The following is a 13,735-nucleotide window of genomic DNA, read 5'->3' as shown; positions in this document are numbered from 1 at the left end:
CGAACTCTTCTTCTTAGTTCATACATTCTTGAGTTCGGTTCTAATATAGGAAACATGGTCGAACCTAATGTTTGACCAGACCTGAACCGACCATAAGATTTCGGTTTGACGGGTTTGACCACAACAACCTGTATGGAGAATTCATATTCAAGTAATTCCATATTATATCATATCATAGAAAACATTGTTCTAGTTCATGATATCATAAACCTATCGATGATATGAAATTAGTGTATTGACGGTTTTATAGAACAAGTATGTATAATAAAAGATCAAGTTCAAGGTTATGCCAAGTTTGATCTGTTCCAGCCTGGTCAATAAACTCAGTGTTAAGAGTCAGATTAAAATCAAGAGTAGAGAACAAGTATGAACAATCAGCATGGGCACCAAAACTCAGGAACCCAGAAAATTGAAAACAACCTTTTTTTCCCCTTCTCTTGTCTCTCTTTATGAATCACTCAGGAGTTAGAGATTTGATCTGAAGAGGTAAGAAAGTGACTGGTAGCTAGAAGACTGATCCTTAACATCCCTCTTGCCATTGGTTAAGCAAAGCTACAAGTGGTCCATATAATAATAAAAGAAGTTGTTGGAAAGGTGAACAGTATGGGTTTTCTTGGAAAAAACAAACCACATTAAATTCTCAATTTCCCTCATTTTGCTTCTTCTTCTTCTTCTTCTTCTTCAATGTCCTACCCTACCCAGAAAAGCTGCTGCTGCTGCTTCTTCAATGCCACAAGAAACATCACTACCATCTCTCTCTCTCCCCCGTCCTTTTCCTTTTTTGCAGCATAAAAGCAACAATAAATGAAGAAAGAAAGAATAAATTTCCAATCAAAGATTAGTTAGAATGAACTTTTAGTTCTTTTCAGCTCCTTCAAAAAATTTTCTTAAACAGTGTGAGTTATGGAGCCTACTGAGATGAGATCCATTTAAGCTGGTAGGTAATTCCAACCCCATCAATCACCCATATGGAACTGTTGGTCAGTGAGATGAGATGATGATCTCATCCCTGTTGCCAAGTTGATAAGGTTGTCTTGTTTTTCAGATATGGAACATTTAAGGGATGGAACCCCACCACTGTACTTGTGTCACAGGCTAAACTCAAAATTTCTCAAACAAAATGATTCATAAATAGTTGATGACTTGATTCACTTCGATTCTTTATTTTTATATTCATTTGTACTGTCAAATATCCATCCCTATACCCCTTCAGATCTTTATATTTGATTGTATCAAACCCTAACAGGACCAGTTGGGCCTAACCCCTGTTGGTTATGGCCTTATGGGTCTTGGCCTTGTGCTTAAAAGGATATGGATACGAGGCAGAACTCAAAAGTCTTTTGAGGGTTTGGTTTCTCATAACTATGGAGCTGGAAATGCAAATCTTGGTTTGTCTTGCAGGAGTGAAATTTTTGTTAACCTGCTTTATCCTGTGTGGAAGATCTCACATTATACAAAACAAATTCCATTGCAGATTAGTAAAATGCTTTGCTCTAAACCTTAGACCCTAAATCCATGGCCAGGAATCTTTTGGCTTGTTTTCAACATTTTTTGAGGAAAAGAATCCCAAATGGAAATCCACATTTCCCTACATATCAGAAAGATGCTCTGCTCCTCTTTTTCTTTGTTGGTACAGTACAGAAAAGAATAAGAACTTTCTGATTAGATTGGATCAGAGAAGAACCAATTCGACTCACAGACACATGAAAATTTTAAATAATATGTTAAGATAGCTACTTCATTTCATGTCAGACTTCAAGAACACTTTCCATGGCCTTACAAGAACAAATTTAAAGGAGAGACATAATAAGTATTGACCATAATCTCCCCCAAACCCATTAACACCACAGCTTGAAGATCCCAATAAAATTGCAAATAAGGTAATCAGATCCAGATTCTCATCAGCAAGCTAAGGTTTTTCTATTGGTACCAGATGCTCCAACCGCTGGCTGACAAGGTTTTACTCTATAAGGAACATGCCCTGTTACCATCAACTTAGGTGGGTAGCAGAGATTGGGGTTGTTCCAAGCTCCAAATCTGCTCTTCATTTTCCCATAAAACCATTCAGAGAATTTAAGTTCTCCTGTCAGATTGTTTCCATTCAGATATAGAGTACTCAGACTAGGCATAGATTCAAATTTGGGAGAGATGTTTCCTGAAAGATTGTTGTTGTTGTTCAGACCCAAGAATCTCAATTGCTTGAGCTCTGCCATTTTTTCTGGAATCTGTCCTGCCAAGCTCATATTAGAGAGGTCTAGAACAATCAACCTCTGCAGATTCCCCCACACAACACCCATCAGGTCTCCCCCAATAGGATTGTTGGATAACACCAACTCTTCTAAGGAAGTCATTTTTTGAAGTGATGGAGTCAACCCACCTGAAAACTTGTTGCTTCTAAGGTCCAATAAAGTAAGATTTTTCAGGTTTCCAAGCTCTTCAGGGAGCTTTCCTTCCAACAGATTGTCACTCAAATCAAGCTTCAGCAGCGATTTCAAACCTCCAAAACTCAAAGGTAAAGTCCCAGACAACGCATTCCTGCTTGAATCAAAGATTAGGAGCTGAGTCAATCCACCCAAACTTTCAGGAATTCGACCGGAAAATTGGTTTCCCGCAAGAATTAATCGCCTCAGATGAATTAAATTACCAAGATTACTCGGTAGTTCACCGCTCAATCCATTCTCAAGTATTACAAGTGATTGAAGATTGGTGAGTTTACCGAAGATAGCTGGAATCTGTCCTATGAGACCTGGGTTTAATCTAAATTCAAGAGATTCTAAGCTTTCAGCCAGTTTCTCCCACTTTTGGGAAGGAATTGAGAGTTGGCTAGGGGAGATAAAGCAATTGAAGAAGGACAGAGTATTAAGGTGCTTGAGCTCGAACAGGTGTGGCCTGAATTCAACATCCCTTGTGCATTTGAGAGAGTTGTCATGGACAGGTCCAATGTTGATGCCAGTAACATACCAAAACCCATCAAAGAAATCACAAGAGACACCCTGAGTATAGAATCAAAGCAATACTAGTTAACTTCTCAAGTTTCAGAAAATCTAAAAATATGATTTCTAAAGTGAGAACCGATACAAAGTTACAAGCTACTAACAGGGAAATGATGAAAGGAAAGAAGAAATTAATGAAACAGTCTCCACATTTATATATAAGCTCACATTGTTTTGAAATCATGATTTTCAGTACTCAAAACTCGATCTGTACCAGGAATAAACGACCCACCATGCGTTTGTTTATGGTCCCGAAGAAAAACAAAAATGGGTCCTCTCATTGAATCAATTATGGAGCTTCTTCTTTGAAAAAACATATGTTTTGCAGCTTAGAAGTTGCATAAGCGAAGGACCGCATTAAGTACCTGAATCGGTGTCCAACCACAAGGGTCAGGATAGAGCTCTGTGCCATTCCACCAGCTACCCACAAACCCTTGTATGGCAGAATACAAATCTTCTTGCTCTGTCCTCTCCATAAGAGCCGCTGGACTATCTTCTATGGCAACCATGCAGGAAACCTTCAAGAAAACGAGGAGCAGCTGCAAAGAAACACCTCCAAAGTTGATGGTGAATCTCTTCATGGTTGATCTAAGCCCCAGATAAAGAACCCAGTAACAGAAATTCTAAAACGAACCCACTGTAGCTTGATTAGATATCAGGAAAGGAGACCCCAATGTAAGTTTCTGTAGTGTCTCACTCAAGAAAAAGAATGGAAGATTTTAGAGGACTGATGGAAACTCCCCATGAAAGTAGGACAAAGACTATATTACATGGTTCTGACTTGAGAATAAGAACCACAGCTAATTTTCAAAATACTGCAGCAGATTATCCATAAATGGTAAAAGGAAATAAAACCCAGAGAAGCTAACCCAATTGCAGAGACCATGATAAGAACACTACATCTTGCACCCTACTTAGAATTCCAGTAATTGAGAGGAAAAATTAAAAAAATATTGAAGTTGAAAGTAAGACGGAAAAAAAATAGAAAGGAGAGGAGAGGGGACTCAGACCCTCAGGGACATACTGAGAATACAGAGAAGAGACTAGATCCAAGCTGAGCTTCATATGTTTATAGAAAGGCAGAGCTGCAGAGAGATTAAAGAAAAGGAAACCAGAATGCAGAAATCAAAGTGTATCTTGTTGCAAAAAAAGACGTACCTCTCGAGGCACAAAGCAATTATGGTAAGAACAATAATAAGAGCATAGCAGTAGAGCAGTAGAGCAGTAGAGCAGTAGAGCAGGCAGTGGACATTAGGACATCAGAGTCTAGAGAGAAGTACGGAAGCTTTTAAGCTTTTTGATGCTGTTATTTGCAGATCTGGTCATGATTTTATCATTTATGGTTCAAGGGTCTACAGCTTCTGTAACGTTACAGGTCAGAAGTCTACAGAGACAGATCGCAGAAGAAGTGGTTAATAGGGTGAAAGGGATTAGTTAGCATCAGAGGGTTTAGGGAAGGGTTTAACTTTTAAGGCTCTTGTGAGAAGGGGCCAATTTCCCATGCACGAACATGCATGCGAGCTACCAAAGACAAAGTTGGATTTTCCCTCTTTTTCTGTCTCTGTTTTTGGTTTTGGCAAAGACATTGGATGATTTATAAGAAAAAATCAAGATTGGGCTGGAGAATTTCTTTGAGCCTGTCAGGGCACTTCACACTTACACAACCCATGTGAAGAAATCATATTTGAAAGCCATTTCAACCATTAATCCCCCTCAACACCTCAATCTTTAAGTATTTCTATGCGTTAGATAATAGAATATGAAATATGGTTTGAGTGTCTGATGTGGGTTTGAACTGCTATAAATTTGGGTTTTGGAAGATGCGCACCAAGTGTTCGATTAAAATTTAAAAGTAGAGATTTTTTTTGATTGCTTTACGGCTCGCAGTGAACAACGCGGCTGTTGTTAATGCTGCTGGGAAACTCTGTTCAGTGTTCCAGTCTACAACAACCGTACCAAGATGCTATGAGTCTATGACACAATCCAAAGCAAAATTTTCAGAGGTAGATACTCATCCAAGACTTGGCTTTTGCATCAAGAGATAATTGTCAATTATAAGAGATAGAGAAGAGAAGAGAAGAGAAGGGTTAAAGTACGCTGGTCAGTTCAAAAGGGCCATGCATTGGTTGGACGGTTGTCCATTGGACCATTCTAGAGCTATAAAGGCTATCAGCCTACCAAGTATCATCAACCCTTTATCTCTTTCTTCACAGGAGAGCAAAGCAGAAACCTTAGAAAGAGAGAGAGATGAGGGAGATGATGGAGAAGAAGGAGAAGAAGAAGAAGAAAACCCCACTACTTTACAGGCCTAATTACTGACAAGTCTATATCTTCGTCTTTACAGTTTCTGGGTTTTGTTTCAGAGCTTATTTAAGTGTCTTTGGGTTTGGTGGGAAGAGAAAGGGATATAGCAGTGCCCAAGTGGGGGACTGTAGAGGGAGCTGATTAGCTTCCTAAAAAGTACAAGCTACTAGCTTTGGAATCTATCTGTTTCTTCCAATTTCACCATAAATTTATGGTGTAGAAAAATTGAGCATTTAATTGAAAAATTTTAAGAAAAAATTTCATTGAAAATAATTTACATCCTCTAATTCCTTTTTTACAATTCCCTCTTAGGATTGTATCACATGACATTAAGTAAATCCAACAGTCACCCAATTCAAAGAATTTAAATAAAATTTAAATTTAAGGGTGAGTTTAAATAAAATTTAAATTTAGTTTGAATTGAATAACCATTAGATTTACTTAATGCTACATGACACAATACTAGGAAGGAATTGAATAAATACCCCTAAACATACAGTGTGGCATCATGTAACTGCTATTATAATTTATACTCTAAATCAGCTAGACCGAACCACTAAACCAGTTTAAGAAGTGAACTTGGTTCATTACATTTGGATGAGGTCAAGAAGGCATGGTGGCTATATAGAAATTGTTGTGGTTTTGATGGTAATTTTTTTTTTAATTCAAATTTAGAAGGAAATTGTGCTAGTAATTAACTAACAATGAGGTTGAGAGATTTAGAGAAGAAAGCACAATTCAGTAGACCCACATCATGTATTTGACCATACACTTGCAGATTTTATATTGTTGTTCTAATTTTTAGGAAATGGTTTCAGTTTACAGTAATAGACCTTACAAGTTTATAATCTTCTTCAAAAAAAATTAGGCGAAGTCCTTGATACACTAGGGCAAGGAGGAGAACTACATTGCACCTAATAACAGATTAACACTTGAATCAGATTTTAAAATTGTTCATAGATCCTATGAGAGAGTAAAACACTCTTTCGAATAAAACAACTATAGATTTTTTATCGTTATATTAAGAGCTAAACAATTCTTTTATGAAAATTTATTGAAGCAAAATTAGGTAGGAAAAATATCCCCTCAAAATTGGGTTCACCTTTCTTTTTTTTTTTTTTGTCAACCCCGGTTTCTAAAGCTTTTGCCCTGACTAATCCGTGTTCGATCCCGAATGCTGTTCCAAAAAAAAAAAAAAAAAAAAAAGTGGTTAAATAGCATGTCTATTGTCAAAAGAATTAAAAAATAAATCTAATGAAGAGAATAGAACTTTCTGTAGGGTTTGAGCCCAAGCCCACTCTGACAATGATTGCACCTTCAAGTCAGTGACTATGTTAGGGTTGAGTCACTAGCTGGCAACTAGGGTGACCGATATAAAGAGATAGACGAATTCAAGTCAGTGGCTATGTTAGGCTGAGTAACTACTAGGGTGACCGATATAAAGTGAGTGAATTCCATATTTCGATTTTCATGGACTCGTTAGAAAACGCAACAATGTTTGGGTGAAAAACAAACACAAACAAAGATGCTTTCAAGTTGTGTTTAAGTTATGGGTGTCAATTGTATATTGAAACTGTTAAACTGTACCAAATTGCACCGTATTGTACCGTTCAAAATTATGCAGTACGTACCGAAATCGAATTTCTTCGGTACGGTTCCGGTTTTAGATACTTATACCGTTGATATATACTGAAACCGTACCGAATTGGAACCTTACCAAATTAAGGGATATAAATTTTAATTTTACAATTAAAACACTTTACCTTTACTCTATTCCTAATTCCTTATTTCAGTTTTTTGTTTCATCATTCACTCTTCTTCTTAAATTTACTTGTTTTGTCTTTATTAATTAAATTTACTTGCTTTATCTTCTATTAATTTCAAGTTCTATTGATTGGTTGATCACAATTTCATCAGGATCTTAATGAACTGATAACAATAGTGGCATAAGTTCATTTGTACCAAAATTGTACCGCACTAGATACCGTATTTAAACCGTTTTTCCGTACCGATTTAATACCGAAACCCTACCGAACCGTTTATTTAAATACCAAAACCGTACCATACCGTTTAAATTCAGTACGGTACGGTTCTGGTTTTCGGTATTCAAAATTGGTACCGTACCGATTGACACTCTTAATTTAAGTAAATGAATGAGATACACTAGTTTGGATAGAATACGCGGTGTATTCTTTTCATACTCAATTACCTCATTGTTCGTTTTGGATGGTTTTTTATCACATGATAGTGGTTTTCTCTTTTATCAGAAAAAAAATAGCAGTGGGTCTTACTTATGAACATTAAAAAATGATGAGAAGTAGGAATTTCAATAGATTTTATATGAACCTCACTCTCTATTATGTGATTGAAAACTATCAACAGAACACATTGTTCTCTTTTAATAGGGAGGTGATCCGGATTCTATTTTTCCTAGTTTGATAATCACTACACACGTAACCTATGTAATTACATAAGTTGAATATAACTTAAAATACTCTAACAATAAAAATATTTTTATAGTTTATCAAACTTTTTTCTTTTCTGTCAAAATCATATCAAACTTTTGGTAACAAAGGAAAGAGTCGGCATAGATCCTTACAATCCAAATTTCAAAAATCTAATAAAAGAAATTTAAAAGAAAAAAAATCTTTTTTATGACAAGAAGCCAACATAGGTAGCAAATTTTTTCAGGTAGTTGGAGGTAGCATTCATTTGGAGAAGGAAGTTCTTGATAAGAGTTTAGTTGGGGAGGGGAAGGAAGGGGGAAGGTCAGAAGCTAGAAGACAAGTCCTTGATAGAATTTAGATTAGAGCAATTAGAGAGGTCCACACCCTATCCCTATCACTGATTCATAGAACTTGGAGCTTGGACCACCAAGAGCTTAATTAAGTTACCATATATGTCATGTGAATAGCTATTCTTTACACCTTGGAACTACATCAGTGTGGGCCCTGGGTTGTGGGTACTACATATTGTGGGTCATGTATGGTCAAGGTACAAGTGGGTCCCCACCCACCTCTCTCTCTTTCTCTCTCTTCCTATTGTTGGTTTGCATGCCCAATGGGGTTTTGAATGGCCCATCATTGAAATTCCCAGCTTCACTGAGTGGATCAAGTATGTGCTATTGTCATACTAGATCTGGGCATTCTACAAATGCCCATAAGTTTCATAGCCTTTTTTGCTACTTAGAATGGTTGATGAAGGAACTTGGTTGCCTCCTCTTGAAGGAATTGGCTCAAGGTCAACACTGATGCAGCCTTAAAACTGGATGGATCGAAAGGTGGGATCTGGATTGCTATTGTGACTCCTCTAGTAAACCTGGATTAGCTGTGTCGGAGCCGGCCGAGTTTGACGACGTTCGCATTTTTTCCGGGGAGGCATTGGCTCTAAGGCTTGAACAGAAGGGATTGATGAAGTGGTGGTAGAATCAGACAATTTGCAGCTGATACCAAGCCTTCCTGCAAATTCCAATTTTGTTTCCATTTCCATCAGGTCGATTGTGGAGGACATGAAGAGTTTATAAGGCTATTTCATTTCTTGTTCCTTTGGCCATATTTCTAGGAATTGAAACAATCTTGTAGATTTCTTTGTTTGAAAAGCACAATCTTTAGCAGGAGAGACTATGTGAGATATTTCCACTCCCCGGCTGCTGGACTCATGTAATGTAACCTTGGTTGTGCCCATTCTTTGAATAAACTTTCTGATTATTGCTCTAGAGAAAAATGACCAAAAACAAATCTTGTTGAAATTTCTTGTTGATCCAAACACTATTATAATAATGCTTCAAATTCACCAAAATCTTAATTAAGCAAGTGAATTACATTTATAATCCTTTAGTTTAAAAACTATTAGATTACACTTCCTAAGATTTATTATATAGTATGAATGTCCTCCTATTTATTTTAGTATGTTATATCTTCTTATAAGTGGGGGAAAGAGTTACTTAAAAATCAGTCATGGATATAATAGATATAAATGTAATAGAATAAATTCGAACATTTTTTCTTCTTCTGCTAAAATGCCATTTCATTTAACAAATATGGCAAAAAAAAGTGGAGAGAAGAATATTAAGTTAGACACTCCTCATCTATAGTTACAACCCAAAGGCATATAACCAAAACCATAATTACATAGACCCATAGAATACAAGACACCCAAACCCAACAATTTTTAGGTCTCTTTTTGAAGCTCTAAGTAATGTACTTCATATATCAGGCAAAAGATGGAAATACTATCTCTTGGGTCTTGGCCATGTTCATTGACTTTGAGAGATACTCTTGTATCATTGCTTTGATATGAGTCAGCTATCATCTTCATGGATTCACATCACTTTTTTTAAGGCCATTTTGTTTTCCAATGCAACATTAGTCTGTAAACTATCATATGGGCCAGCCTCCATTTAATAGAGATAAGCGTTCTCCTAAAACTATTCTTCAATAATTCAATTCAATTACTAGATGATCATCTCATCATTAATATTGTTAGTGTTATCTTTCCGCAATCATTTCCTCAAATTTTTGCCAGACTTCCATGGATGAGTTGCATGATTTGCAAAGAAATCCTAGAAGATTTCTCAGAGGGTGATATTGCATTCTTTAGGGAGAGGATTTATTACCTTTCAATTTGAGAGTCCTTCCATTGCCTTCATACACATAACACATATAGAGGCCAAGGGTACCACTCCACAAGAAATACATTTGGTTGTTCCATTTTTTTTTTTTTTAAATTAAATAAGAAGAACTTCATCAAGAAGAAGGCCAGGATACAATCGAGGAATCCAAGACAAGTAGGTCTTGGATCCAAGGATCGAATACAGGCCAGGTTTTCTCTCTTGGCGAAGATAGGGCCCTCCTTGTCACATCCCGCCCCAAATCCACCCAGGAGGTACCCTATCCGGGTTACTAGGGAGTGATCCACAGCCCAACAGATCCAGTTTAGGAACGATCATTTCCACTTATCACAATAATATAATCAAAAGCAAGAACAAATTATAGTATTCAAGTAATCTAATAATAAAGTTAAGAAATGATCACAAAGAACACGAGTGCGGAATAACAGTACCAAATCAAAGACAACTGGCGGAAGGTAGATCGAAATAAGGTAAAGGTTACAACCAAATCTCCAAAGAAGGAAAATAAAAGGTAAGCAACTAAGTTACATTTTCTTCTAACATACAATGTCTCCTCAATAACATAATCATAAGAAACTAAGCCGGCCGGATCTACCCGACAAATATGAGTCTTGAACCGATAGCCTTCACCGATGTAGTCACCGTAGCCAAAGTGGTATGAGTCACCAACTAGTCCTCAAAGTGTTGACCGTCATCCAGGAGTACCCGAAAAGTCTAACAAAATATGTTGCAAAAGGAGTGAGTTCAAAAGACCAAGGAAAGTTATTCCATAATACATAAGCCATATGATATCAATCATGAAATGATGCGATGATATGAGACATAAGATGCAAATATGATTCTAACTCTAAGTATGCTGGTCTCTATGGTAGACATGCTTTAAGTCATAGCACCATACTTCTTTAGGTAGTCTCGTCACTCATCACCGGGGGAAGTTGGGTCCTGCATCCCTCTCGGACAAATCCATGGTTGGGGGTTTCGGTCACCACTCTCTCACATCACCATTTGGTCTAAGTATTGGCGCATGTCAAAGTAAAGCCTAGCCCAATGCAAGTCATCTACTTAGTCATATCAGTCGGTTCCGGATACGTCCATCCTCCCCTCTCGGGATCCTTTCCGGTATCATTCACGCTAGAGTCACGGATATTACTCACCGGACTCATCAACCCTATTGGTCATCCACAAATAGTAGACGGGAAGCTCTCACGCCCCTCACGGATCATTTCACCGGTCTTGAGCGCCCGTGAGCCCAAGTCTAGCCATTTGCAACCCTACCAATAAATGGCCCCTTTCGAGTATCCGCAATGCAATTCATGTCCTTTCACGGAGTGGTTACCGGTCTTGAGCGCCCACAAATCCACACTACTACCACGGGTCGTTCGGTCTCAATGCCCTTCCGATTCGGGTCCGATATGACAGGGGCATCCTAGCCATACATCTAGACAAGTCCTATGTATGTCATCCAATGATCCAGAAAGCGTCGATGGGCATCTTCGGAGAACATCCCATACTATTCCCTCCGATGTCCAAGGACGAAGTACCGGTGAGGGCACTCCCCAATCCCAAATCATACCTAAGCAATCACATGCTTATTTCCATCCATTACATATCAACAATACATTATCATATTGAAAACATGTCATAACATCTCATAATACGGTATATAAATAAATGACAAGAATAAGTAAACATGATAAATCAAGTAATTAAGCATGGTGTATTCTTGTCATAAGGTAACTACGGTAGTCATATGATGTCTAAAATCAATTAATAAGTTAAGTCTACTAAGTTACCAACAGCAGTGTAAAAGTCATACAGTCTATGTTATATGGCAATAACCGTCCTTACCTCAAATTGTGAAGAAGATGATCCGAAGTCACAAGAGAATGGTCCAATTATAGTCTTAAAGCCCTAAACAAACATACATGAAGGATTAGAGAATAAATCAAAACAATCGAAGATCGAATTGATCAAAAGCGGGAAAAAGTATGACAGCAACCTTGTTGGTCGATACATTGGGTCGATAGTATCGACCAACAAGCATCGACCAATAGACTCTCGGACAGCAAGCTGGCTTTTTCGGTTTTGGTTCAAAATTGGTCTTTCGGGTCTCGGATCGATACGAAACTTGGGGAACAGTTCAAACACAATATGGAGACACTAATTATCAAAGAATTAACATCATCCAACGGTCAAATTAGAAATCCCCAAATTGGCATATCAAGTTCAAGAGTTGTTAATCATGGCATTGGCTATTTCTTTGGGTTTTGGCTCAAAATTGGTCTTCGGGTCTCGGATCGGTATGAAACTTGGAGGGATGCTTAAGAACAGTAGCAGGAGACTACGTAGCAAGAATTAACATGATCCAATGGTCAAATTGAAAACCCCCAAATTGAGGTCCTAGGTGTAAACTTGCAAGAATCATGTTCTTCAATGGAATCAATTGAAATTGCAAGAGAACTTAGGAATTTAATCAATAGAATGATGAGCAGCAAAATATAGACAATTACTAACATATAATCAGACCTATTTGCTAAAGAAAATCAGATTAAGAATATGAACTCATGTTTCCATGAAGAGGAAATCAAAATAAGAAAGCAAGAATATCAAGTATAAGAAACATAGCATGGAAGGAATGAAGAGAGGTTTAATCAACCCAAGAGAGCTTGTAGAAGAGGTGGTTGCAAGGTTGCAGCACCTTCTTCACGAACTCAGTAGCAAGAACAAGATGGGGTAGGAGTAGATTAGAGAGAGAGTGAGAGATTACATACCTTGGAGAAGAGATTAGAGAAGAGAGACAATGATTCTTGTAGAAGATCATCACCCAAGCCAAGGAGGAGGCTTAGAGGAGCTTTCCCACGTTCTCGGATGTTGAAATGAGTGAAATAATGATTTAGGTTTGAGGTTTCACTTAAAAGGACGAAGGAATATCCAAAAGCATCTTTTTCACGATTCCGGGCTTGTTTTGGTCGATACCTTTGGTTGATAGTATCGACCAACGAGTCTCAACAGGATATTCGGGAATAGTTCAGCAACTTCGAACAGGGATTCGGAAGGCTATACAAGGTCAAATTGAGTGAGGTTTTCTCCTACAAGTCAATAAAGAAGTCTAGTTTCCAGAAATACCTTTGGATAAAGCATGAGAGTTCATTAGATCCATCAATTAAGCTCACCTTCTTCGATGCGCAAGCAGGATTTGCCAGACATAGTTTAGCAACTTCGGACAGGGATTTGGAGGGCTATATGGGGTCAAATTGGGTGGGGTTTTCTCCTACAAGTCCATCAAGAAGTCTAGTTTTGGGAAATACTTTTGGATTGTGTACAGGTGTTCATTAGGTCTACCAAATAATTCACCCCTCTTCGGTGCGCAGATTCAAAACTAACACTGACAATGCTCTCAAGTGAGGGGCATCATCGTCAATGTCCATGGGCTCTGACACCAAATCATCAACCAAAAGGGTACACAAGGACTTTTCCCACCACTTCGGGTCATTGGATCAACAGACAATACAAATTCCGGGCCGGGTCAGGGTAAGGATAAGGCCAGATATGGCCTCCTAAGGCTTTCAAGGATAACAACATTGAAATCAAGGTCCAACTTCAAGGTCTAACATTAAACAAGTCTTTCTTTATCCCAAAACAAATAGGGTATCCCGGGCTAGGTTTGGGCTGGATGTCACACTCCTAGTAAGGGAGTCAGCATAGCTGTTAACCTTCCTAAGAACATGGCTAATTCTACACTCAATAAACATAAAGATAAGACATTTAATATCCCCAATGATAGGGACCACAACAGATGGGCCTAGAA

General features: G+C 37.9%; 1 protein-coding gene across 1 annotated transcript; it reads right to left on the bottom strand.

Annotated features, from left to right (window-relative positions):
* Positions 1-1,677: 1,677 nt before the first annotated feature.
* Positions 1,678-4,540, bottom strand: LOC149014231 (RNI-like superfamily protein). The gene is made up of 2 exons (XM_089155914.1): positions 3,359-4,540; positions 1,678-2,993 (listed from the first exon to the last, which is right to left on the bottom strand). The coding sequence occupies exons 1-2, from the start codon at positions 3,572-3,574 to the stop codon at positions 1,902-1,904; spliced, it is 1,308 nt and encodes a 435-aa protein (XP_089012040.1). The 5' UTR covers positions 3,575-4,540; the 3' UTR covers positions 1,678-1,901.
* Between the last annotated feature and the right edge of the window lie 9,195 nt (positions 4,541-13,735).

The sequence above is a fragment of the Hakea prostrata genome, chromosome 5, assembly GCF_041222555.1.
Source record: "Hakea prostrata isolate BN-2017 chromosome 5, UWA_Hpros_2, whole genome shotgun sequence".
NCBI lineage: Eukaryota > Viridiplantae > Streptophyta > Magnoliopsida > Proteales > Proteaceae > Hakea > Hakea prostrata.
The sequence above is the reverse complement of the archived record's forward strand: the minus strand, read 5'-3'. Positions and strand labels throughout refer to the sequence as shown.

Bases quoted from the DNA above. Each gene is read 5' to 3' on its own strand.
- LOC149014231 (XM_089155914.1), bottom strand. From the start codon at position 3,574: ATGAAGAGATTCACCATCAACTTTGGAGGTGTTTCTTTGCAGCTGCTC. The intron at 2,994-3,358 runs GTACTTAATGCG...TTCTATACTCAG, and splicing joins GTGGTTGGACACCGATTCAG to GGTGTCTCTTGTGATTTCTT.